This window comes from Amblyomma americanum, chromosome 1 (assembly GCF_052857255.1).
Source record: "Amblyomma americanum isolate KBUSLIRL-KWMA chromosome 1, ASM5285725v1, whole genome shotgun sequence".
NCBI lineage: Eukaryota > Metazoa > Arthropoda > Arachnida > Ixodida > Ixodidae > Amblyomma > Amblyomma americanum.
The window spans coordinates 143777032-143804419 of NC_135497.1; the positions used below are offsets into that span (position 1 = coordinate 143777032).

The following is a 27388-nucleotide window of genomic DNA, read 5'->3' on the forward strand; positions in this document are numbered from 1 at the left end:
ATAAAAAAATAATCTCCCCTTCTTAGCGCGAAAGTTTAGGTTGGAAGCCCTCCTTGGAGTCGTGTGGCGTCAACTTGCCTCCCTCTAGGTGTGCCTACTCACTTAGTTGGTAAATCGGCGATCGCCTTTTCCGATTTTTTTTGTCTTAGGTGTTCCTACGAGGCGGCATGAACACTTTTTGCCAAAGCTAACAACTATACCTATAGCGCTGTTGTATGTCGTACTTTTTCTCCGGGACCCTTCAACGTCTCTAGTGACAAGGCAGGTTGTCAAGACACTACCGTAAAAAAAAAGCCTTTTTCTTTTTTTTGCGATACGCTTAAAATTAAGTGCCGGTATGAGAGGCGTTTCTAATACAGATCAAGTAGATCAAATTGAAAGTTAACACGAGGCAAACAACAGCCCGCAAAAAATTTGCATGCTTGCATCTCAGTAACACTAGACAGACTAGAATTAAACGCTGATGATTGTTTTCCTTTACAAAAGCCGGCTGAGTCAAACCAACTACCTCTTTTTCGGTCGAAAAAAAAAACAAAATGTACACACGAAATCACAACTTTCAGTTCCGCACACAACCGTGAAGCACAGCAGATGTACTCTCCGTATGAAAAACAGGTCATAAACGTTTACACTGTCGCAATACACAATCAGTGAACTGCACGCCACAAAATTATTAGGTGGTGTATAGGTATATGCTTCGGAGGCTGCCGGCCGAGCTCGTATCCGTTTATAAAGGTTGCTTGGTGGCGAGTTTGAGAATTATTGTTCTAAACTGTAACTAGAAGGAGGTCGCACGTGCACCCCCCCCCCCCCCCCCCGCCCACCTCCCACCTTCCCACACATACCGTTTGCTTCCTTAGGAGACAGGAGGCCCCAGAATTGCATCGTGAAACATAACCCGCCATCTCGCTCTATTTGATCGGCTAAAACGCGGCGCCGCGTTGCTTCCGCTTAGTTCATGCAGATCAGCGGCTTCTGAAGAAGACAACGCAAATGCCTGAAGGCTTCCACTTTTTGAGCGAAAAGCTGTTTTAGGGAGCTCATCCACACCGGAAGTTCGGTCCCGTCACAGGCGCGCTCGTCCTGACATTCTGCGATAGTGTTGTAGTGTTTCAGCCGCTCTCCGTCGGTCTAATAAAGACTCTTGACCGTCGTTTAAACCTAAAGCACTGCATTTTATAGGGGTCACTGTCATTCGTCATTCCTCATCGAATTCCTTGCGTGCGAAGAAGGCAGCGGGTTCCGGCCGGCTTTTGGAAAACACAGGTGTATGCAGACGACGGACCACGGACCTGTTTTGGCCCGCGGACTAGCGGTCACGTGGGGTCTAGCTTCCGGTCTACGAGGTCTGCGCATAGTACGCGGACAGAATCGCGCGAGAAATAAGAGATTTTTTTTTGTGGTGGCGGACCACGGAATTTTTAGCCTACTCGCACACTCCAAGTCTGGCAACTGCACCACAGTTGTCTTTTCCGACAATCGAATCACCGCTGGTATAATTCTGTGCGCGAAGGTAGCCAAGGCGACACCATGGAGATGCGACACAGCGAAAGTAGTCTTGTGTCCACTGTAAACATGTCAACGTGGTCGAACGCCGCTACGTTTTAGTTTTTAACTTTAGTACAGCAGTTCCCGACGTTGTGGAACAGCAGCCGGGACGATTATTACCGATGCCGCAAGAAAGATTTCTCGTGACAAAATATTTGCCAGCAAATGTCGCAGCTTTGGTGTCGGGAGTGTATCGCGTGGCCCGCCTTGTGGTCTGCTCTTTTGGTTCGTCATGTGGATGCTGTCGCCGGCCAGGCAAGGCCGGGCCACGCGCGGTCGACCCCACGTGACCGGTCTGTGGACCAGTCCGTGGCTCGCCGTCTGGACACACCGCAGGCGCCGAACAGCAGCGAGAGCGCCACCACGGCTAAAGCTTTTCGCGGAACTGTTCGTGTTCAGCGACGTCTTAGCCGATGCAGTTTTTTGGAGTGCCATTAAATCTTGCTGGCTGCAGGTAACTGTGTGCGTCTCACTTGCCGCCTTCTTGTTTTTTTTTCAGCCCTATACACTGCTGTCAGGTCCCGCTCTTCGGTAAGACCCCGCCAAAGCACCGCAGAAGGTGCGCTGTGTGCACCCTTTCACAGTGTTGCACGAGTGCACACTCTACGGAGCACAGCGAAGCCTTCCTGCAGAAGCGGAACGATGACAGCCCTTTTTATGGTCTGTGCCACTGCTGGGATGACTGCTGTAGCATTTAGTGCGCGTCAAAGCGCGGACAGACAGGGACCATAAGTGTAGACACCACGGATAGCGACTTCAAACTGTATTTTGTTGACACTGAGGCGCATTCCACGGGAACTTTGGGCTTCATGACGTCATTTGACACTCCCACGTGCTATGGCCGCCCAAAGAAACATGCTTTCTTTACAGGATAGAAGTAGGGAAGCTATACAGCAACAGTGGGTAAGCCTGCATTCCGGATAATATCTGCTTCGATGATTTCCCTCTCGTCTTGTTCCTAAAGTCCTGCTCAAACCGTGCAGATTGAGAAAATTAGAACGCGGTGGTACTTGTGGCAAAGGGCAGATCCATCGCGGTAAGCATTCACATTTTGCGTGTGCGCGCGTAGCCTTTCATTCAGGCACCGACCAGCTTGACCGGAATGTTTGTTCTCGCACGATAGACGAATATCATGCGCTATCGCTAACACGCATGCTACAAAAGGGAACCGATGTTTTGCTACGCAAGTCTGCTGGGCTTAACGAAAAACGTTTTTATTTCGCGAAGCTTGCCCAGAATTCATCCGTGGCAGACAGCACGACTCTGACATTTTTGCAACTTGCGATGAGTTGTGCATGTGCAGAGTTACTACCACTTTTGTGGCGTGCTGGTCGGTCAGGAGGCTTTGAATTTGTGAATACACAGTCTGCCACTTCTCCTTGCCGACAAAGAAGGTGGGTTTACGGTCCTGAACGGTAATATTTTGAAAAAAAAAACAACAACAACGAAGCCTTCAACGCTATTTCATCCGTTTCCCGCACGTAAAAATTTAAATCCAAAAGTAAAAGAAAATGTGTCAAGTCAAACCTCAACCAACTAGCATAAAGCACGGATAATAGTAAAATATGTTTCCTAGAAATTATGTTCAGCTGGAAAGCCCACGAAGGGGATTGCCGTCTGAGGATAATAGATTCACAGAATGGCACGTGGCAGAGATCACTCGTGCTTTTCCTGCAAGGGAAACAGTCTTTTAAACACTGATGACTCATTTCTGGGGACAAATTCTCAAAAGTTTTGTAAACTTGTAGGAAATATTATAGAGGTACTTGAGCTTGATGATTATTATCATCAACAGCCTGACTATGCCCTCTGCACAGCAAAGACCTCCCCCATATCTCTACAATTCACCCGGTTCTGTGTCAGCTTTGGCCACTTATCCCTCTAAACTTCGTAATCTCATCCACCCACCTAGCTCTATGCCGCCTCCTGCTACGCTTGCCTTCTCTTGGAATCCAATCTGTTACCCTTAAGGACCATCGCTTATCTTGCCTTCACATTAGATGCCCTTCCCAGGCCCATTTGTTCTTGATTTCGGCTATAGGATGTCACTCTGCCCTCTTGCTGTCTCTTAACGTTACACCTATCATTTTCCTTTCCATAGCCCGCGGTATTGTCCTAAGTTTAAGTTGAACCCTTTTTGTTAGCCTCCACGTTTCAGCCCCATAGGTGAGTACCGCTAAGATACAGCTGTTATTTCATGATCTGAGAGAACCTGCCATATGTGCTCCACTTCATTCTTATTCTTCTAGTTATTTCACTCTCTTGACCCGGATCTGCGGTCACTACTTGCTCTAAGTAGACGTATTCCCTTACAACTTCCAGCATCTTGCTGGTAATTATGAAATGCTGTTCCCTTCCGAGACTGTTGAACATTACTTTGGTTTCCTGCATATTAATTTTGAGACCCACCGTTCTGCTCTGTCTGTCTAAGTCATTGATCATGCTTTGCTTTTCATTCCTCAACGAATTCATCAGCGAATCGCAGATTACTAAGGTATTCCCCATTAACTCTTATTCCCAACTGTCCATAAGTCAAGCCTCTGAATACCCCTTGTAAACAGGCGGTGAGTAGCATTGGCGAGATCGTGCCTTCCTGCCTAACGTCCTTTCTTATTAGAATTTTATTGCTGACTTTATGGAGGACTATGGTAGCTGTGCAGCCATTATAGATATTTTCCAGTATATTTAAAATTTGTACTTCTCGTTGCCGTAAGACAGTCGTCTCAATCAGTTGCATGGGATAGTGCATTGTTAGCTTCGTCTGAGTAGCATTTAAGAATGCAGGTGGTGTGACTACTGAAGGTTTACATGGATTGCTCCTATTTTACTTGAGTGCAACTTTCATTGCATGGAATGAAAATTGTGACAGAGTTCTCAACTGTCTATAAGGTTTTACTGTCATGATATGGACCATGTGGATGTTTGTTTAATTTCATGGGTAACAGCGTGCATGTTTTTAATTTCTGCCGTGAAATTGCCGTTTTTTATTTGTGGCGAGTGTTTTAGTCCTTATGTCTTGATTCATGAGGTACATGAAAGAGCTCTGTGCAGTTTTTTATCATTCCACTCATCGCACTTCGTGCTGTGTGCTAAGGATAAATCCTACACCATTTCATGGCCGTCAGTTTCAACGAGTAGACGCATGTTAACTGGTAAAAAAGGGCACTTGCAATACAAACACCGAGGTGCAAAAATGGCAAGGGACAACCGCTAATCCCCTCTCTTTTGTCGTGGTTTTTTCCGCCTCATTTTTTATCTTGACAGTGGGGTTTACCATCTTCTAAACCGTGAAGCAACTAGCCCGCCTAAAGTTCTGTGTGAACTGGCTCTCACCGAGGAGTGAGGACTGCTCCCCCGAGGGGAGGCATCCACGCAGAATGTTAATTAGCCCAATGTCACTGCCCAGTGTCACGGGTGTGGCTTCGTTGTAGTTTTTTCAACGAGCGCTGCTATAACACGGCATAAGGAAAAGAATGTGATGGGAGTGATCAAAGGAGATATGATCAGACGTACAAAGAGCGCGCTTCTCAGGGCGGCCAGACGTGTCGGCATTTCAGTGGATGACGTCACGAAGTCCAGAGAAAGTGTCAACAAAGAAACAGACACAAGTCGCGCTCCGTGTTGTCTCTACTCTTTTCGTCCGTGTCTGCGCTCTCAGGTGTGCACTAAAGCGGGCATGGAGAGTCCGCAGAGTGACAGCAGTGCTCTCCTAACAGAGTGCGCTGGAGATGTCTCTCAAAAAAAGCACCTGGTTATAGTACGGTCGTGGTTAGGTTGGCTCTAGCAGCGCGCACGGTACGCGGCGCGGCAGCAGCCGCCGGGACTAGGGGCGGGCACTCTCTTGTCGAGCTCCGAAGCCACCACTTGTTGAATTACGCATCGACACGGTTATTGCACCGCGGTAAGGGTGAACACAGTGTGCAGTATACAATGACGACACGCGTGAGCAGACTCCGCATGCAGATGCATGCGCCAACTTGTCCAACAGAGCCACACGTGTATCACAAACCAAAGGGTGCGAGGATCCGGCAAGCCTCAGCGGAGGACAGCCTCGGGCCTCCGGCACCTGTCTGTCTCCACGCTCCCAACGCGGAAACAATCCGCGGATGTCGCGCGGCCAGTTCCGGCGGCTTCTCCTGACCCCAAGCGATTCTACCAGGGGTGAGCAGCGCAGATTGCTGTGCACGGGACGGGGACAGGGGGGGGGGGGGGGGGGCAAGCAGAGCGGAGCCGTCACACATGCGCCCAGCACAGGAGGCACGCGCGGACTGCACCGCGGTGTGAACTCGGCCTGTCCGGACACCACGCTATCCCGGTGTGCCCCGGGGCTACATACTCTGTTTCTCTCGGGCTTATAGAACTGAAATAATTTCGACACGGTCATCGCTAAACAAAAAGAAAGCAAAAAGTGACCTAGAGTATGGTTGCAAACAACAGACTGCTTTGCACGCGTCGCGCGCTATCTGAGCGCGAAAAAATTCTTCGTTAGCGGCCTCCTTGATTTGAGACTGAGGGCGGTAGCTCTGGCAGGCTGTGGTCCCACTTCGCTGTACACTGGTCATTAGGGGGTTTTAAAACAGGGGAAACCTGTCGGTTAGAGGGATAGGGGAATAGTGGGGCGCGAATGCGCATGCGCAGGACAATAACCCGACGGGCGTTATTGTTCTGCGCATGCCCACTATAGTCGGGTACAACTTAGGTCTGCAGTGAAGCTCCGCCCACATTCAGGACAGCCGCACAGAATTGCTCCACGACAAAAAAAAAGTAGTCCGTTGTTAAAACTTCTCTTGCCACCTAAACAAGAAGCTAATCACGAGAAAAAAGTTAAAAGCTCTATAATTTTGATACCTGGCTTGTTTAATAAAGTCAGAGACTAAAAAGCTTATTTCGTTTACTTTTGTGACCCGCTAGCGGAGTAATAGAGTATGCCGCGGACCGTGAACCAGTGTTAACAACTGCTGTTTTTTTTTAAAGTTGTATCCTACTATAGCGCCCTTCAACAGCGTCAACTGACGGGCTAGTTGGTTTTCCATGGTGTTTTACCAGCGCAAGAAGACGCAGACGAAGAAACACGGACAAAGACAAACAGGCGCTGAACCAACGCTGCTGCAATCTAAAAGAACCAGATAATAATCTACATATCTGAAAACTGTTAGAACACATGATTGCTCAAGGTTGTCTCTCAACGCTCGGTCACGCATGGCAAGTTAAAGGCCGCTGAGCACAGGAGCAATGCAAGACCCTATAAAAATGCCGTTCTTCTGAACAAAACGCGAACCATTCCACTCAGCGATCGCAGACCTCAGGTAGACTGAGAGCAACTCCAAAAAGCTTTCAACAGAGATTCCACACTCGTTTTGAAAGACTACTGGTCTGTGGTAATCAAAAGCGTCGCGTACGCATCTCATGTGGCTGTCCTCAGGAATTGAATAAAATAAATCTTTAACGCCAATGGAGAACCCTTGAAAAGCCTTGCTATGATTGTCTCTCAGAGAACCTACAACTTCTGCATTTTTTACTCGTAAAGTATCATTAGTGGGGATCAAGTTGAGCTTCTCTTGTAAGAATAATGCAACGTCTTTTTGCCAGGTCTTTTTGCCAGGTCTTTTTCTCGGAAACTAAAACGCGCAGAGGTTACCCTACTTCGTGCGTTTTTACTGTGAAGAACGTTTCTAGACACGAATTCTTAATATTTTCTATTGCTCGAGACAGCCTCACTAGAATTAATTGCTGGCATAGCCTTTTTGCTGTGTTTTTTATCTTGGCTACAGAGGAATCATGGCATTTCTTAAAAACAGACCTGGCAGCTTCATCAGCCTTAGCAACATGGACGCTTTTCGGTAGGATCACAAACCCTCCTTTATCGGCGATAAGCAAAGGCAATTTGTTCTCTTTGAGATACGAAATGGTATTTTTTTGAACGAAAACCTCTTCCCTTCAGCCCTGTTTCGCATTACTATGTGCACACTATCCGCCCAGCAGCGTTCCGCTTCACCCTGGGGGGCCAGCCTGGACACTTGCCTGACCATGGTCAGCAGACCGTGTGCAGACCTCCTAGACTCCACAACGAACTTAGGCCCATGGGTAAGGAATCGATGGATATCCTCAGGGACATCTTTGGCGCCTCCAATGACGTGGACGAGATTTCTGCTCGCCCTCTTCCTTAGCCATGGACCTAAGTTCGCTGTGGAGCCTTGGAGGTCTGCACCCGATCTGTTGACCATGGTCAGGCAAGTGTCCAGGCTGGCCCCCCAGGGGGAAGCGGAACGCTGCTGGGAACAGGGCTGAAGGGAAGATGTTTCCGTTAAAAAAACCATTTCGTATCTCAAAGAGAACAAATTGCCTTTGCTTGTCGCCGATAAAGAAGGAGGGTTTGTGATCCTACCGAAAAGCGTCCATATGGCTAAGGCTGATGAAGCTGTCCAGTCTGTTTTTAAGAAATGCCCTGATTCCTGTGAAGCCAAGATAAAAAAACACAGAAAAAAAGGTTATGTCAGCAATGAAATCTAGTGAGGCTCTCTCGAGAAATAGAAAATAATAAGAATTCGTGTGTAGAAATGTTCTTCACAGTAAAAACGCACAAAGTAGGGTAACCTCTGGGCGTTTTAGTTTCCGAGAAAAAGACCTGGCAAAAAGACGTTGCATTATTCTTACAAGAGAAGCTCAACTTGATCCCCACTAATGATCCTTTACGAGTAAAAAATGCAGAAGAAGTTGTGGGTTTTCTGAGGGACAATCATAGCAAGGCTTTTCAAGGGTTCTCTATTGACGTTAAAAATTTATTTTATTCAATTCCTCAGGACTGCCACATGAGATGCGTACGCGACGCAATTAATTACCACGGAGCAGTAGTCTTTCAAAACGAGTGTGGAATCTCTGTTGAAAGCTTTTTGGAGTTGCTCTCAGTCTACCGGAGGTCTACGATCGCTAAGTGGAATAGTTAACGTTTTGTTCAGAAGAACGGCATTTTTATAGGGTCTTGCATTGCTCCTGTGCTCAGCGGCCTTTAACTTGCCATGCGTGACCGAGCGTTGAGAGACAACCTTGAGCAATCATGTGTTCTAACAGTTTTCAGATATGTAGATGATTATCTGGTTCTTTTAGATTGCAGCAGCGTTGGTTCAGCGCCTGTTTGTCTTTGTCCGTGTTTCTTCGTCCGCGTCTTCTTGCGCTGGGAAAACACCATATAGCGCCCTGTTATTATTCCCCTGTCCTCATAACCGAGAGAGACCCACTATTACAAAACTCTTCAATACGCTTCAAGTCTGGAGGCTGACCACTCCAGGGGCAAATCGATCACTGGCGTACGAAAAACCGAGTTATAATTTTCACTTTAGAATGACAGCTGGGAACCTGCAATCGACAGCACAAAGTAAAGATGCCTTGTTTCCAGACCCTGTTTCCCAACAAAACACAACTGAGACAGAAACGCTTACGTCGATCCTTCAAGAGGGGTACGCATTTACATCTCATAACCGAAGTACATTAATCTAAAGGACGTTATTTTTCTCTCTACGTAAGCCAGGTCACCAGCAATGGTAACATTTCGAGGAGAGTCGTGACACCCCGTGAGAAGGGCGCCGGATGTTCAAAAAACGCACTTAGGTGAGGGAACTCCCACAGATGATTGGCTTTCGAGCTGCCAGAGCCATGGCTATCGCCGCGACTCCCGAGAATGACCAGCGCACGATGCCGGTCAATCAAGAACAGTTTTGTGAACCCGGCGCCTGTAGCCACAGATTTATTTTTTTTTGCTCACAATGTAACATGCACGGGCAAGGTGAGCAAAACTGGCTGCATGCTTGTGTCCGGCGCTGCTGATTCAAAAATGAAGAGTAAGTATTTAGGACACTTACAAGAAAGGCAGCTTCGCTGCACTTGTTGCAAATATGCCAAGCGAGCAGCTGTTCCGAGGTGCGTGCAAGCCAAGCATACGTGCTCACCATTGCATGCTCCAACTGTTGGGTGCTTATTATTCGCTGTACCCATGACAGGTGCTTCCGAAATAATTCTTACGAAGGAAAGCCGCGTGTCTTGCCATCTGCCATAGCCAACGGCATTTTAGCCCGACCATGACATCCAACAAAAGAAGCGCCGGTCAGTTACGAACCACGCTTACGCAAAAGAGCCATTGCCAGGGGCCCTCAGATAGCTTATTGCGGTCAAGTCTTATCTCACCGAAACAAGCGAACAAAAGGCCTAGTGTGAATAATAGCACTCGTGCACATTCTCATTTGCCGTGCAGTAGGTTTTAAAGTAGCAACGTCAGCCGCTGTCAGTATGCTTTCCGCTGCATGCACGTGCTTCCTGGTGGGCACTCCCCATCGCAAGGCGGGACACAAGAGGCACTTTGGCGGCACCCGGTGGCAAGGGGTAGTCTAAAGCGATTTGGAGGTCACTTCAGGCTTAACCTCATCGAATTAAACTGGTCTACCACAGTTCATTTTCTCAAGAAAACTACAATGACATGAGTTTATCTAACCTAAGGATACCTCTATCATGCACCGTAATGTTGCAAAGTGACCGTCACGCCAGGAAAAATTTCTTGGTCAGTTTCAGCCAGAACGAACATGATAACCTTCAAATCGCGCTAGACTGCGCAAGCCGGTCGTGACCTCGGCCATCGGGTGCCTCTGGCATGCAACGTGCTCCGAGCCGCTCGAGGCTTCGTGCCAAGCACGCCCGAGCCCCACAACGGGTGTGCAGCGCCCGCCCTGGATAGTCAGGCTCGTGGGCGCCACTCATTGGGTCTCTTGCTCCTCCTTCGCGATCAAGACGTTCGCTAGTAGCTCTGGCGAAAATAATGAAGCGCCGACCAAAAGGTGTTGTCAAGATGGAAGGACGTTTCGACTTCCACACGGAAGTCTTGTTCACTGATGGAAAAATTTTCGCACACAAAGATTAAGTACGTTGTGCTAATCGTCGCAGGCATCTAGCGTACGAGGGCGGTAGATTGCCGATGTTACGGTTGAGCGTCTGATCTGTTGTCTGGATAAACAGAGACTCCAGATATTGGCGTGACATCCAGTTTTTCTCACGGCCGATAATTGCCGCTTCTTCCCAAGCGATATCATGCTTCGTGTTTTCAACGTGTTCAGCCAGTGCGTTGGAACAAGCCTTCTTTTTCTTGACATCATTCTTGTGCTCATTCAGCAGTCTTTCAAAGTTTCCGCTTTCACCTATGTAGGAGTGATCGCAGTCTGAGCAGGGGATTTTATAAATTACTCCGGGAAACTTTTCCTTTTTTAGCTTGTCCTTTACGAACACCAACTCGTGACGAAGCTTGCACGCAGGCACGTGAGCTATATGCACATCGTAGGTGCGAAAAATGCGGGCCAATGACTCGCTCACGCCTGGCACATAGGGTATTGCAGCTCGGGCACGGCAAGGTAGGCGAAAGGGCTGAGCTGGTCTCGTTGTCTGCTGTATTACAGCGTTCACGAAGTGCTGTGGGTAGCCACAATTGTTGAGCTCGCGTCGCACTTGGCGTATGTCAGAGGCTTTTTCTTCGGGTTTCGAGCATATTCTTTCCGCACGACGGACGAGGGTAGAAACGACGGAGCGCTTATGGCACGTAGGATGGACTGAATTAAAGTGAAGGTATTGGCCTGTGTGCGTGTCCTTTCTGTACACCTTGAATGATAGGCGGTCATCACGTCGCTCCACCATGACGTCCAGAAAAGGAAGACGGCCAGAAATCTCCTCCTCGACGGTAAACTGGATGGAATCTCGAGAAGCTCGTACCCGTGCGATCAGCATACTCGCCAAGCTGCCACATCGGCACCCCACCCCACTCCTTGCTCAGGAGCGTGATGCAGTCAGGAGCCTGCGGAGCAATACGGATATCGTAATCCTACCTGCTGACAAGGGCAACGCCACCGTCATCCTAAACCACAGCGACTACGTTGAGAAAATGACGAAGCTTCTGGAGGATGATGGCACGTACATGCGACTCAAGCGGGACCCTACACTCAAGGTAGAGCGAGAGTTGCAAAGGCTTTTGACAGACGTCTTCCAGTTTGCTCCACCACAGCACAGGTCGTTATACTTCACGCTCCTCTGCCACAATGGATCTGCCCCTGCTTTATATGGCCTCCCGAAGATCCACAAGCCAGGCGTTCCAATGCGACCAATAGTGGATTTTACCCGCTCTCCCTTTGTACCGGCTTTCAGGCTACTTGCACAAAGTTTTTCGCCACTCGTTGCAAGAGACCGACTTTCGTACGGAACTCCTTTGATTTTACTGAAAAAATACGCGAAATCACGATTGACAGCGACGAGATAATCGTGTCATTTGACGTCAGATCACTGTTTACCAGCGTCCCCGTGGATCTGGCGGTGGAGGTATGCCGTTCAGCGCTTCGAGACGACGACGGACTGAGTGCTAGGACACCCATCGATCCATCGGACCTGTTGAAGCTTCTGCAGTTTTGCTTGAAGAACACGTACTTCATCTTTCGGGGCACTGTCTACAAGCAGGTTCATGGCACTGCCACGGGGGCATCTATCTCGGTCACAACCGCAAACCTCACAATGGAAGCACTGGAAAGCCGCGCTTTGGCTTCGTTCGAGCCGCGCCCGAAGGTCTTCCTGCGGTACATTGATGACTGCTTTTGCATAATCAAAAAGAATGCCTTGGCAGCTTTCACGAACCATTTGAACAGCATGGAAGATTCCATCCAGTTTACCGTCGAGGAGATTTCTGGCCGTCTTCATTTTCTGGACGTCATGGTGGAGCGACGTGATGACCGCCTATCATTCAAGGTGTACAGAAATGACACGCACACAGGCCAATACCTTCACTTTAATTCAGTCCATCCTACGTGCCATAAGCGCTCCGTCGTTTCTGCCCTCGTCCGTCGTGCGGAAAGAATATGCTCGAAACCCGATGAAAAAGCCTCTGACATACGCCAAGTGCGACGCGAGCTCAACAATTGTGGCTACCCACAGCACTTCGTGAACGCTGTAATACAGCAGACAACGAGACCAGCTCAGCCCGTTCGCATACCTTGCCGTGCCCGAGCTGCAATACCCTATGTGCCAGGGCGTGAGCGAGTCATTGGCCCGCATTTTTCGCACCTACGATGTGCATATAGCTCACGTGCCTGCGTGCAAGCTTCGTCACGAGTTGGTGTCCGTAAAGGACAAGCTAAAAAAGGAAAAGTTTCCCGGAGTAATTTATAAAATCCCCTGCTCAGACTGCGATCACTCCTACATAGGTGAAAGCGGAAACTTTGAAAGACGGCTGAATGAGCACAAGAATGATGTCAAGAAAAAGAAGGCTTGTTCCAACGCACTGGCTGAACGCGTTGAAAACACGAAGCATGATATCGCTTGGGAAGAAGCGGCAATTATCGGCCGTGAGAAAAACTGGATGTCACGCCAATATCTGGAGTCTCTGTTTATCCAGACAACAGATCAGACGCTCAACCGTAACATCGGCAATCTGCCGCCCTCGTACGCTAGATGCCTGCGACGATTAGCACAACGTACTTAAGCTTTGTGTGCGAAATTTTTCCATCAGTGAACAAGACTTCCGTGTGGAAGTCGAAACGTCCTTCCATCTTGACAACACCTTTTGGTCGGCGCTTCATTATTTTCGCCAATGTATTCACCCGACCAGACGAGATTTCGTCGAACCTTAGATTTCATCGCTAGTAGCTCTGTTCTGAAGCTCTGCAGTAAAGCCGAGAAGCCAAAGTGGCCGTGCCAAGGAACTGACGACGCACAGTGGCCGGCCGCAGTCTTTTTCCGCTTGGGAGATGAGCGAGGAAGTAGGAACACTAGGAGGAGGTAGTGTTCGTGTATCATACATCCTGTGCCATATATAGGAGCACTACGAGGAGGCTGCCGACGGCGCCCTCTCGCGCCCGCCGCTGCTTCCGTGGGAGGAAGCGACCGAACCGGGCCGCCGCGCGCTGGCGACGACAGCTAAGGGGGGCGTAGGGTCACTCCACGATTTCCAACGCAGAAGGAAACGGGCCCTGCTTCTTAGCGCAAGCTTCAAGTCGCGATGCAAGACTGAAGAGACATGAGCTGCAGTGTTTCATCAGCACCTCTCAGTCTGTGCGGCGGCACTTGCTGAGAGCTCGGCTGGGTGGGGACGCTGAGAGGGACGTCAGGCGGTGGAAACATCCTACGGGAGTGTGCGGCATGCGAAACAAAAGAAGCGAGCAATGCTCAGCAACAATGGCACAAGAAAAATGGGGAAATTTTATATGCCAGTAACTTATTTTCTTTTCCTTTGACAGTGCGAGCTGAAGATGTTACCGCACTAAAGGGACAAGGGGGGGGGGGGGGGGGGGGCTCCCCAGGTCCAAAGCAAGACCTCAAAATACGCGTCGGCGGCGGTGGCGCCTGCCGCAGATAGAACACGAATTGTACCCAGGGCATGACTATACTTTAAGCCGTTTCCTTTCCTTCCCGAATTCTCTACAATTGCACACAATGGCATGTCGTACGCTCAAGGAGACTGTGGCCGACTGTTATATTTTGGCATTGAAATTGGCGGTGTCGCTGAGAACACGATGGACAGGGAGAGAGACGAACGCAATTTCTTATTTTCTGGCCTGCAACAACAGTCGGAGCGAAGAGCCGCACGCTGTTTGCTCCGTGCCTGGCAACCATCTTGGGAGGGGGGGGGGGGGAGGTAACCGAGAGCCGGGTTGTGTAGCTTAGCGCGGGGCCCAAGGGGCTACTGCTTGTACATGCCGCGATTGTTTAGTGCATCCTGATATTCCCTTAAATTTCGGCCTGCATTCTTGTTTTGTGGAACACGATCGCTGGAACAGCCTTCGAATTTCACGCCGTGTTTAGAGCGAAAAAAAATAATGTAACCAGTATAGCATAAAGAGCCTTACAACATCTGTAGCATCTGGACTTTGGACTCGTGTCACCTGATCGGAGCAACGGTTCCTGTTGTTTTAGTGAGCTAGCACTTATAGTGGCCATTCTCCGCATTTGGCCGCTGTGTGTTTGTCTGTTTGTGCGGCTGCCTGTCTGAAGCCGGTTTTGTGGTGGGCGACCTGCCCACCGTGTGAGGCGGCAGACCACTTAATTGTGAGCAACCTGGGTCGCAACCCAACCCAAGCAACCCAAGCCCCACCGATGGCAACACCTGCCATAGCACCTGCCTTGTGCCACTGCGCCACTGCTCGCCTGCTCACCGGCAACACTTCGGAAAGTTAGCCACCCGGCGGGCAGGGGAGCAGTGACGCAGCGCTTCAGGTTCTCGCCTGGTTACCAGCGGCTGCACCCTGGCAAGTAAGCAACTCAGTGGACTTGAACAGAAACAGCGCAGGAACAGGGACAAGAAAGAAGAAGACGGGACAAGCGCTGTCCCGTATTCTTTCTTGTCCTTGTTCCTGCGCTGTTTTTATTCAAGTATGTACCAACTCGCTCAACTCGCTGTGTTACTGAACTCAGTGGACCACCCGGCAACCACGTGAACCTAGCAGAGCAGCGCAGCACCGAAACACATGATGCTAGCTTGCATATCCGCATTTTGCCCAATTACCCAAATCGACAGACATATTTTTTTCTTGTTTGGAGTGGAGGCTACCGGCTAATATTTTTCTTCCCCGTTGTGAGGTTATAAAAATGGTCGATGTATATTTCCCAACCATATTTATGCGTGATCGAGGCATTAATGGCGGAGCCAATTTAAACGAAGAGCAAACACCTGAAGAGTGAACCCTTCAAAGATCATTTCTCGCTTCCAGCGCTTTCGAGGACAGTTAAAGGGAGCAAAAACTGCGACATAGAAGTGGACGCAGAGGACGCCGCCCATGAACTTGTTGTTGGGTGGATGATTGTGGGCTCGTTTGACAAAGGAGTCAGAGACGAAGCACGAAGAAGAAGAAGAAGAAGAAGAACAAGAAGAAGAAGAAGAAGAAGAAGAAGAAGAAGAAGAAGAAGAAGAAGAAGAAGAAGAAGAAGAAGAAGAAGAAGAAGAAGAAGAAGAAGAAGAGCAAGCACCTCACATGCATCGGCTTTGCACAGAATGAACGATGTTGCTGCTCTGGGGCCAGACTGACAAAGATGTTCGAACTGGGATGAGAATGCTTGCGATGAACGCCTAGACAGTAGTAGCCCGGAAGAATAACCTTCCCATTTCTGCTACACTTCTTGAAGAAAAGTGAGCCGTGTGAGGCTGACAACGTTTGCACACAGAATAATTAGTAGTTTCAGTGTGTTAACCTGAGCAGTAACGTGCAGATGAATGCCAACTGTGTGTCTTCTGCAAACGTTCCTGCACGTAAGATCGGATCGTGATCGTCTCGCTGCCGCCTTAACCGTTGGTTTATGTTCTGGGCGACGAAGAGGAGAACGTCGCAGGAGGACCGAGGAGCTGAAGTGTGTCATTGTGTGAGGTCAACAACAACAACAACATCTTTGAAGCTACTCTCGCCGTACGCGCCGCAGCGGGGAAAAGACAGGCGCAGGGAATGTACTTTCTGGAAGTGGCCTCGTGGCAGCCGGTGCGATCGCGATCAGGGCTTATCTCTGGGGGCCCGGCTGCAGGACAGCGGGGGCTTTGCCACGGTTATTGCTTTCTGGGCGTTAGTAAGCGCACAGCCAAGTGTCCCGCTCTCGTTTGTATACAAGGTGTCGCGCGGGACCACATGCATTAAGCGAAAGATGTATTGTGTACTGACCACACCCCCGTCAGCTGATCAGTTGTCTATATATCAGCTAAAGGGATAAGGCAGCATCTGTCCAGTATGTTATATCGTGTGTCCGCAGCTTCACGACTAATTGATCTGCTGCCACGATTCGGCGACGGGCCTTCAACAACAGACTGGATGCGTGTAACAAAATAGAGGTACTTCGCAAATTATCACCGCAGTGAAATATTTCCTTCTTACAGCTCGAATTATGTTAGCTTTAATGCTGGCACATAATGGTCCACTAATTGTCCAAGGTTAGAGAAGCTGCTGTCTGCTCTCAGCTGAATGAACGAAACGGATTAGAGGGAAGCGCACGAGGACTGTTCTCGTTCAGTTTATTCAGCTGACAGTTCAGACAAAGTCGTATCATCTCGCTCATGCACACCAGGCACTGTTATTTTCCGCCTGAGTGCGAAGGTTGCCACTCTGTGAGCGACAGGATCGCATCACGTGTTGTTGGTTGTGGATCATGCAACCATCATGTGTTGCAATGAATGAAGTACGGCAAAAATGAAACGCGATCAAAGCGTTCTGTGCCGCTGGCGTCCAGAAAGCTGTTGCAGCACAGGTTGCCAGAGCACTTACCACCGCGTCGCTGCGTGTCTCACGGTCGGAACCCTCTCACCCGCATATTTGCAAGCGGCAGGGCCCAAGAACGTGCGGAAAGTATTGCGTTTTATGTTGGTCCTATTGCTATCTCATTGCAAGCTGGGGAATAACATTGACGCGCGGTCCTTCTATGGGAAGAAGTTAAAGTCGAGCCGTGTTGCGGCTGCCATTTTGTTCTCTTTTTGATCGACATTTCCCGCTTTGCTTGCGTAGTTTGTCCGTGTGAGCAAATTTTGGGTTCGTAGATCGGCTGACAGCCACGAAGGCAAGTAAAAATTCCTTTTGCATATAAAAATAGGTTGACTTTGCTTTACATACGAGCACGCTAGCCGCGCAAAAAGTGCGTCCGCTACGCTGTCGGGAGCGCTCCTGGAACGTCGAGCGTGGCCCCGTCCATTACAGCTGCGATCACAAAGCATGAGTGTATAGAGTGAACTGTGTGCTTAAATGCACGGCGATGTGTGGCGTTTGATTCCTACGCTGTGCGTCTTCATGCACTTTGTGCAGCAGGGACGGGTTTAATGCATGCCTTTTCGAAGCATCCTGTCAGCTATCGCGGGTCAGGAGTCCTCCTTGCAAGCAGCTAACCTGTTTTTACGGTGTGTGCTGCGCCAGCCGGCGCGTATTTCTCGAGCTGGCGGCGAGAAAAAGCGAGTCCCTTCTTCAGAGACGCGTAGCACCAAGCAGGGGGTATCGAGCAATAGCGGAAGCATGAAATGGCAGTCACGCCGACAAGCCGGTACGGGGGATCCGGTCGTCCAAACGCATGGACGCATGCTAAGCAGGCGCAAGCAGAAAGCGTGCTGTAATGCCCGTCCGCACCGGCTGACACCCGTGGAGAGAAGCCGTGTATGGACAGCTGCGGCCCACATCATTACTCGTAACACTTAGCCACCTTCACATTCTAAGACAGCACTGCGCTACGTCGTCGAGGCGGAGCTGTTAACTCCCCGCGCCTCGGCGATGCACATCGGCGGGTGGGGACGCTGCCTGCTCGGCCGGAGCGAGGCGCGGGCAGCCCCAGGCGGCGGACGTACCTGGCCGCTACCGGCGTCACCGCACGTTGGCGGCCGTGTTATGCTTCTGGTACGCGTGGCGGCCCAGTACACGGCAGTGGCACTGGCGGGCCGGTCCGTCGCGGCCGAAGCTCGAGTAGCGCACCTGGCTGTTGCTGCAGTACACGTCGTCGTAGGCAGCGCCGCCGCATGGGCTGCCCAGGCTGGGCAATGGGATCGCCCTGCACAGTGAAGCCAGTCGCACATATTTCACACCGGGAGCGTGGCCGAAATGAAAAGAAGCGTTGTGCTGAGCTTGTTCCTTCCTGAGGCTATTACACGTGACTTTCCGCGAAAACACGCCCGTCTTCTTGAGATCACATTCGATATGTTCCCCGTTCTTCGATCGAAGCAGAGCACCGGGAGAGCTTTGTTTCCAGCATTCTGGTCCCGTATTCGCCCGCAGCCTCAGCCATCTCCAAGTTTTTCGTTGCATTTTTAGAAAGCACCAAAATAAAGAGTTAAGATCCTTTTTTTTCCTTTCTAGCAAGCATGGTGTGTTTTTTCCGATGCCTGCCACTAAGGCTTCAATCTAGCGCGCCCGCGCTTTCGTAGCACACGGCCTTTTTCAGCAGCATTTTAAGAGTCGGTGAGAATACATAGTCTCGCAGTAGTCGAAAACCGGTCAAGCACTGTGCCCAAGCTTTTTCACTTTTCATACTCACTCGAAGAGGATCCAAACGATGTAATAGCAAAGGCAGAACCCACCGACGAGTATTATTCCTATTATCATACTGAATAGCATTGGAACACGCCGTTCCTGAAAAGAGATAGTGAAAAGTCCCCATTTCATCTTGGAAAAAAATTCTGTCCGACGCCACACGAAAACCAACAACCTTCAAGTCTGTCCACCAACTGAAAATCACTGACCTCATTCAGGGAGTCATCCCAGTACTTATTGCAGGTGAGGTAAGAGCAGATCCCATTGTTGAGCTCGTCTGTAAGAAACATGACAAACATAGCTTTGTGGCCTGAGCGTAATATCGGCCTCTACGCATGTGTGCGTGCACGAGAACACGAGGGTAAAGCCGAAGGAGGTGCGCGCTCTCTCTGCAGCGGGGCATGACTATAGTGTCGTCAACAAGGGCGTTACCCAGCAGTAACGATCATGCTTTTTCGAGCATTGTGTATTGCAGGCACATATTGTCAGTGAACATCACAACCGCTTGCAGCGCGCTAAACGTAAGCGATGAATGTTTTTTTCTTTACAGCGCTAGTTAACGCCAAGGTTCCCGGGCAAAGGCTACTTGTCGTCGTCGTCGAAAAGCGTCCATGCGGCCGGGTGTTACCTCTAGGAGGGGGGGGGGGGGGGGGGCAACCTTCTGGGGTGCCACATTACGAGGGCAGCATCGCGTAACCACACCGTGCGCCTATCTTTGCCCAAAAAAAAACAGAGCGAGGGCTCCCGGAATAGGCACGTCGACGTTAGTAGACTTTTCGCGTCCGTGCAGCCGAGCATGACCAAGGGGAGGGAGGCAGGACGGCGGGAAGGGAGAGGTGGGCAGGAACCCCGCACGGGCTGCATTTTACTTTGCGTGAGCATCGTTTCATGTCAGCTAGCGCATATTTTCCGCTTACAGGCTGTGTAATCGGCCTTCAATTGTTTTTAAAACTTGCCTTCAATGTCTTGAAAATCCTTGACAGAGAGAACGGACAGAAGTCCAATGACGCACTGCTGTACGACAATCTGAAAACAGGGGTGAAATCTTAGCTTAACAACAACAACGCAACATGAAGACTTAAAGGGTTACATCAGAAAGTCTGCGAAGAACGAATGTAACGGACACCGAGCACCTTCTTCTGCCTATGGGAGCACGGACATACCGTGGCGCCATCTCTCGGCAACGACCGCGTGACGATGGGAGGGGGATCACGAGTGCCGCTCTCCTACTTTGCGATGTGCCCCAGGCCGTTTAGTTTCGCGTTTATGGCTTCGTGGTCCTGTTTACAGTCCACATGAGTCGTTATTTGGTTTTTACGGCAACGATGCACTTCACCGAGTTAATGAGCTGTTGCAGAATAACAACGTGAGTTCTAACCGCCGCTAAAGCGGTGCAGCGACCAACATTCCGCAGGCGGCATTCAGCGCATGTGTTACCGCCGTTATGGACAACACTGAAGTGGCGGCTAATACAATATTCAGAGGTGGGCGGTCACCGCGTCACGAAATCCAGCTGGATAGAGAATTTATACGTTCAGGGTGCGAACGTGCGGAGTTGTGCAGAGCACCAAGTCCTACCGATGCAGTACAAATCAAAAGCGGGCCAGTCGGTTTCGGTTTGTACCCACCGATGAGGCGCCGTTCGACTGCTTCCTTGAGCTATTTTAGAGTAGACAAGCAGAGCAGCGGGGACTATGCCAGGTCTTGAAGGACACAGAGCAATCTTTGGAGGTGCGTTTCAGCCAGCTCCTTCGGCATCGGCTGTGCCTTACAAAGCAGTCTGGCGGCTACTCCACCAACATAGTCTTGCTCTTTGAAATGCTTTCTGCACAGACGACAATGTGAACTCGGATTTTTGCCCATTCTCAGCGTAAATAGCCACGATTCTCGCATTTGCTATCGTTCGAACCAAAATCGAAGCTTGCAGTTAGCTCGGTCGCGTACGTGTGGCATTGTACCACCGAGATAGAAGCATTAAGAACGCGCCGCTGTTACCACGATGATACATGTTCATAATGTGCAAAGCAGGAACTCGCTAACACCAAAAATAAACAGTATAACGCAACCTGTGCCTTTTAAAATGCAGAAATTATATCCAGCACCCTTGCCTTCCGCAGCAAGAGGAGTCACGTGATCGCCCTTGCGGCGCAAGATCGACGCCAGAGGCGCTTGCCCCGGTGATGGACCTCGCGCCCATAACCGCCTACTGTAAAACACAGCTTCCACCACACTTTCCCTTCATAACTGCCATCCTCGCCCGCTGAACCCTCTATTCAGAGATATAATGAAGTGCCAAGCGCAAAATATGCTTCGCGGCAGATGAATGAATGAATGAATGAATGAATGAATTTTAGAAAAGGAAGGCTTGAATACATTGTTTGACAAAATGGAATAAGTGCTTTGGTATCTGTAATGAACTTGTTTAGCTCTGAAAACAATAATACATCTGTTGACTTTTCTGTTGCGATGGTCAGCATGATCGCAGTAGATAAGTAAACAGAAACGTGTTTGTTTTCAGGTGAGATTAATGTTGGCAGCACTTGTGAGTCAACGGCATCAGAACGGCCCGCTGGCTTGGCGAAAATGTGATGTGTAGAGAAGAAGAGAAGCACGTGCCATATATAGCCGTAACGCGTTAGGAGTGGTCAAAGCTTACCTGACCACCTCCCTTTTGTAATTTGGTTATCAGTGACAGAGCACGAACGTGCTTGTATACGGAGTCAACTAATTAATTCACAAAGCGTGTGCCTATAAAAAGTCAGAATTGGGAAGAAGTGTGTGTGTGTGTGCATGTGTGTGTGTGTTTCGGAGGGGGGGGAGAAGGGGTATGACTGTTCTTCCTTCTTTGCCGCACTTCAGGTTATTCTTCATTCTTTATTCAATGATTAAAGAATAAAGAATAGCCTGAAGTGCTTAAGATGTGTGTAAGATGGTACAGCCAGCCCCTCAGCTGCGGCAACTCATCAGTGAACAGTTAATTATTAAATGCTCAATGATAGGCTGCCTTATGTCCACAGCGGTGACTCATCAGTAAAGAAAAAAAAATTGGAGGAGACACACAAGCTCTGCCTTAAAGGTATGACGCGGTAGCGCAATGGGTTAATTCTCATATATGCAGAAGGTCATTCTCTACTTTACATTCATAGATCCCTAGGAGTACTCATACCACCCCTGACGCAGTGGTGCAGCGGTTAAGCGATGTGCCACTGCCCTGGGATGACAGGTGTTGCCACCGGTGGGCCTTGTGCGACCAAGGCTTCTCTTCCCGAGCGACCAATCATTAAATTTAACTGCCACCTGCCACGGTGGGCAGTTGCTCACTATCCGGCGGGCAGGTTGTGATGACGCCGCAAGGTCACGTGACTTAGGTGGCCCACCTGCCTCCTAGGTTGATCTCTGGGGACCACCTGTTCTGAGAGCTAAAGACAAAAGGCGCCCATGTTCTGCGCGATGTCAGCGCACGCATAAAGAACCACCGGTGGGTGAAATTAATCCGGAGCCCTCCACTACGGCGTTCCTCATAGCCTGAGACGCTCCATGACGTTAAACCCTACAATGCACGATTTTTATTCCCCCCCCCCCTTTTTTTTTGCAAAAATTGACATTTTATGCATTGTAATATGATATTCAGGATTAAAGCTAAACAATACTGAACTGCCACCTCACTTCTCCCGCCGGCTGTCTGTCGAGGCAAACAAACATTGCGGATTAATATTTGCGCCAGCACTGCCCACGCATATATTTTTAAGGTCTGTCTCGCTTTTTTATTGCTCGCCGTGGGCTTCATTTTCCTTCTCTTTATTTCACTGCAGGTTGATGCGTTGGGTCGCGAGTGCGGTTATGGACTGGCGTTGCAATCACACCTTGCATGAACGGTCGGCGCGGATCTGAATGCCTTCGGTGGGGCGAAGTGTAGAAGGCGAGGAGAAATGAAATTATTTATTTGAATAATTTGGAACAACTACTAATGCTATATGAAACGGAAGCTGCAGGTAGACTGAGAACGTTAAGAACGAGGATGTCTGGATTGCCTCTGTGCTTCTAAGACTGTTGCTTGTTGTTCGGTGGTCAACGTAATGGCGTCAAAAGTACGTGAATCAAGGTAGACGCTCTACAACAATGGTGACAGTGCGTTACCCTTCACTCTAATGCCATAAACCAGCCAGCGAAACATTTGGTGCGGTTACGCCACACCCGCACGTAGTAATGGCGAAAGACAAATACGTGCAAGAGACAGTGCACAATAGTGGCCATTCATTCACGTGTACCAACAGATTTAACTCTGAAGTGCTGTGTGCCCCCCCCCCCCTCCCCGCCCGCCTAGCATGAGCCCAATGACAGTGAAAGCCTTCCGCACGCGCTTATAACAGGATGATGCGTTCCGACTGTTGAAAGCATGCGATACGAAAGTTTATGCAAAGCCGTGCAGTATGCAAATGGTTATAAATATTCCCCGAGAACAGTGAAGTTTGAAGTGTTAAGGGGTACAGACAAAAAGTTTTTAGGCGTCCTTTTTTGCATTGAAAGAGGCCTACGGGCCTATAGTAATCATGAAAATGAGCTCAAAGCACCAGTGCGCAGCGTTAATAAATAATTCCAATTGATTTTCTACCGGCAGTTTCTGTCGGCGTCAGCGCTGAAGTGCACATTGACGTCACGGTCGACCTGCCAACCTGAAATACCACATTCCGAATGCTGTCAGCAAACACTAGTTCAGTAAAACTTCTCTTTGGGCTAGTTGGTGCATTTTTAACCAAGGAAAAGGAGCAGCGCAAAAGCATGCAACCACACAAGAAGAAAGGACAAGACACAAGCGCTGCATCTTGTGTGGTTGCATGCTTTTGCGCTGCTCCTTTTCCTTGGTTAAAAATGTACCAACTAGCCCAAAAAGCAGTTTTACTGAAGTATCTTTCTTGTTCAGTGGGCCCTTCCTTTTGTGTTCGTCCCTCTTCAAGCAGCATTGACCTTTTGCTCACCCACATCGTGGACTCTACCTGTAGAGCAAGGCGACATTGCTTCTGTATTCGCAAAGGCCTGGTCCTGCAGGAAGTAAGTGCTCTCTTCGGCACAGTTAAACCGTCGTGGAGACATGTAAAACGCAGATTAATGCAGATTAATCTTTAGACTACGCAGATTAATGCGTTCAGAACTGTGGCGGCAAGTCCACCGTTTTCAAGACTGGCTTCGTTTGCTTTGCTATGCTGACCACCCCGTATGGCTCGCTCCCAGGAAGCTAGCGCAGCGCTTGTGCCTACTCCTTTCTTCTTGCGTGGCTGCATGCTTCTGCACTGCTCCTTTTCCTTGGTTCAAGCACTGGTTGTTCCTGTGAACAACCGCTGGATTTGGGTTTGGTGATGTCAAAGTAATTGGCCGAGTGCACGTTGACCGTCATTCGATGCGGGTGGGATTGTCGAGCGGCTGCTCGAACAACATTAAAAATAATTTTTAAATTATTTTCCACTTAACGCCTGCGACTGAAACTTGATACAAGGCATCTATTTACGCTGATCAAAAATCAGGTGCTCTTGCGCTATTACAATCTACTGAAACCACCATCGTCGTTATCATCATGCAAAAGGATTTGCCGCCGGGACCATGCGGAAATGGCGAAGACATACCCGGCACTTCTGCTGCAGGGCGCTCATGTGCCTCTGGTCGCAGGAGCAGCGCGGGTGGGATTGTCGAGCGGCTGCTCGAACAACATTAAAAATAATTTTTAAATTATTTTCCACTCAACGCCTGCGACTGAAACTTGATACAAGGCATCTATTTACGCTGATCAAAAATCGGGTGCTCTTGCGCTATTACAATCTACTGAAACCACCATCGTCGTTATCATCATGCAAAAGGATTTGCCGCCGGGACCATGCGGAAATGGCGAAGACATACCCGGCACTTCTGCTGCAGGGCGCTCATGTGCCTCTGGTCGCAGGAGCAGCGCGGGTGGTCGGCGGCGGGCGGCGAGCCGCAGCGGCCCTCGTCCGCCTTAGGCTTGTCGGGCAGAGCCTCGACGACCGCCGAGCTCCCGGAGGCCGAGGCGCGTTCGGCGGCCGCCACCCTTGGGCCGAGCACGTCGCAGCGCAGGATGTCGCAGTAGTCGGCCAGGCACACGCCCCGGTCGGCCTGCGCACCGTGGCCGGCTGTGCCGCGTTCCGGCTAGAGCGTCGTCCGCCTACCTTGGGGGGCATCTGGGGCGCGTGCTCCTGGTCCCAGTGGCTGGTGAGCTTCTCGTGGCAGAAGAAGGAGCGGCCGCACATGGGGCAGCTCCAGCTGTGCTTTGACTCGTTGGGCGGCCACCAGAACAGGTCGCGGCTCGGGTGCAGCGGGCACTCGGGCCCCAGCGAGACCCGGTATCGTTGCAACACGGCAGTCACCTTGCGGCGAACCAGTTGGCGTGCCACGTGCGACTGCGCCCGCGAGCAGGGCTGCACACGCGGCGACGACGGCCCATTCCAGCCCACGTGCGACAGCAGCAGCAGGATCACCACCTGCGGAACGCCACCGACTGTGCCACCCACGAAACAGTTTCACGCCAGGATGCCGCGCTTTCGTGGCGCTCCTGCCACTATCCTTATGCGAGAACCAAATGCACAACCGCTCTCACATCCCGCACTCTCTTCTTTCGTTTTTCGTGCTCCGCTGCGAATGTGCTTGCACATGCCATTAGAACTAGCCACGCGGTTTTATTCTGGGAGGACGTAAAATCATTCCGTAGAACGGCTTCATAAATCATCGCGGGTGACATAATGAGGTCAATAATATCACTTTCAGCATCCAGCCGTTGGACAGCACAGTCGTGAAACAAGTGTGAGGTCGTTGCCTTGGTTCACGTCTGTGTGTTCAGTGACCACAAGCTTTAGCTTCCTTTTGCGCAGTGGTCTGTGCGCAACAAGGAGAGAGTGTGCACACTTAAAGAGCGCCGCGAACAAAGATAAATTGAGCATGCCTACGAGTGTTGTTTGACGTAAGCCAGACTACATATTAAAATTTACCTCACTGACTGCGATAGCCGTTGGTTTCCACTTAAAATGCAGACGATCTTTGCTGACTAAAACGACCATTTGATCTCTGTTGTCGCTCGTAAATGCAAGATAACACCTTGCGTACATTATTACGCAACATTATAACCCATATCTACTGCACACAACGCCTTACTGCCTCGCCACATAAAACGAGAACATGACAATTTACGCAGCGAAATTTGGATTCCATTGTAATTATTTGATGCGCTTCGCGACAACAAAAGGCGTTATAACAGCTCATAGGCCTGATTCTGTGCCTTCCCCGCACACCGAGTTTAAATGCGGAAAAGCCAACAAAACAGGGTCATCCCGCGACGACACATGGCAGGTCGATACCGGAGTTGGTACAAACGCCAAGATTAGACACGATATTTCGAAAGAGCACTGCGTCATTGGTCGGGCACAGTCACCGTGTCTCTTGCTTCTGAGGGTAACGCCAGGTGCCGCGTGACGAGAATAAAGTGTTGCGCAAGCACATCGTGCCAGCACACTTAGTCGTTGGTCGTGGATGACACTTACTTAATTTAAACAGACACTAAGCAAGGCACCTCGCGCCAGCCCTAGCCCTGTGTGAATGTCCCTGTCGTAACGGTAGAGAGCGACGACACAGTGACGTCAAGGCCCGTGGAGTTCGCAGGCGACCGCCGGGGCGCAGCCGGAGCCAGACGTCGCCCCTTCGCGGTGCCCGGCGCTGGCATCGCGGAGAGGGGGGGCCGCCCGGGGCTGCCATAACGCGCACACTTTGTTGGTAAACAAGCGCTGTCCCAGTGGCCTCCTCGGAGGCGCTGGACGACAGGGTCGAGCGCGCTCACTTACCTCGACGCAGAGGTAGCTGCGATACATTTATTTTCACATCTAGGTCCTCTCGGTGTCGCGGGCTTGCAGCAGGTGCGGCCAGGCCCAAAGTGCGAGCGCGTCTCCACGGTTGCCGGCCGCCATCTTGGCTGAACAGAGAGAGGCGCGCGGGTCGATAGCGACCAGGGCCCAATTAATCGACGGCGCTGCGCGCGCTCGGGGGCTTCGATCGGCGGGCGGCTGCAAAAGCGCGCTCTGCCGGAGGACGCCAACAGGTAGTGCTCGTCCCGCAGCGCGAAACATAGAACACGAGGCTGTCTCACCACGGGGGAAGCAGGGAACTTGGCCGTCTGCACTCATTAGAAGAGACGGTAGGCGGTGCCGTACACGAGGCGGACACCCTGCTTCAAGGCTGTCGACGAGGAAGTGAAATGTCGGACACCTGTTGCCTCGGAGCCGTGACACGGACGCGCATTTAGACGCGTGTCTTACGTAGTTGCCGGGGCACGCCTAATATTTCGGGGTCCGCGAATATTACGAATGAATATGCAGAGCACCTGTCACCCGCCAACCGCATCCCCCGGTAGCCACGCCAAACTGCCTAACGAAAAGGACGGCCTTCTGGCTGCCGACAGCGACCAAATGACGAATGACAGCACGCGTGGAGCCAGAACGCTGCAAGACGGCTGACAGCAAAACATCCAGTGATGCTCACAGAGGCGGTTCGGTAAAGCACAGAGCACATGCTCGAGGAAGCGGTTTTAAGACAAATTTTTCTTTAACTACGAAGTTTCCGTGGAAGCTGTGTACAGCTTTAATTTCCTTCGTAGCCGTATGGCTGCGCTTGGGTGGATGCCATTAAGTACTGCCTTATTTCAAATCTACTCCGCCTTGGGGGATCTCCCTCAAGATTGACCAGAAATAACGCTGATGTGCACCGGTGAGCTAGGAGATAACATGACGCTGCACGTTTCTACAGTTTCGTGACCGTGCCTTCCGGAAACGTGTCGGCCGTCCTAAAAGCTCTAA

General features: G+C 50.3%; 1 protein-coding gene across 1 annotated transcript; it reads right to left on the bottom strand.

The window, feature by feature from the left end:
- Nucleotides 1-311: 311 nt before the first annotated feature.
- Nucleotides 312-26510, bottom strand: LOC144113798 (uncharacterized). The gene is made up of 8 exons (XM_077647133.1): nucleotides 26381-26510; nucleotides 24719-25030; nucleotides 24432-24665; nucleotides 19499-19568; nucleotides 18752-18819; nucleotides 18547-18641; nucleotides 17864-18063; nucleotides 312-5726 (listed from the first exon to the last, which is right to left on the bottom strand). Exons 1-7 carry the CDS (start codon nucleotides 26405-26407, stop codon nucleotides 17880-17882), a joined length of 990 nt encoding a protein of 329 aa, XP_077503259.1. The 5' UTR covers nucleotides 26408-26510; the 3' UTR covers nucleotides 312-5726; nucleotides 17864-17879.
- Nucleotides 26511-27388: the final 878 nt, after the last annotated feature.

Excerpts from the sequence above, each read along its gene's own strand:
- LOC144113798 (XM_077647133.1), bottom strand. The coding sequence starts at position 26,407 with ATGTATCGCAGCTACCTCTGCGTCGAG. Across the intron at positions 25,031-26,380 it reads GCAGCTACCTCTGCGTCGAG|GTGGTGATCCTGCTGCTGCT; the intron begins GTAAGTGAGCGC and ends GGCGTTCCGCAG. Across the intron at positions 18,642-18,751 it reads GGGATGACTCCCTGAATGAG|GAACGGCGTGTTCCAATGCT; the intron begins GTCAGTGATTTT and ends ATCTCTTTTCAG.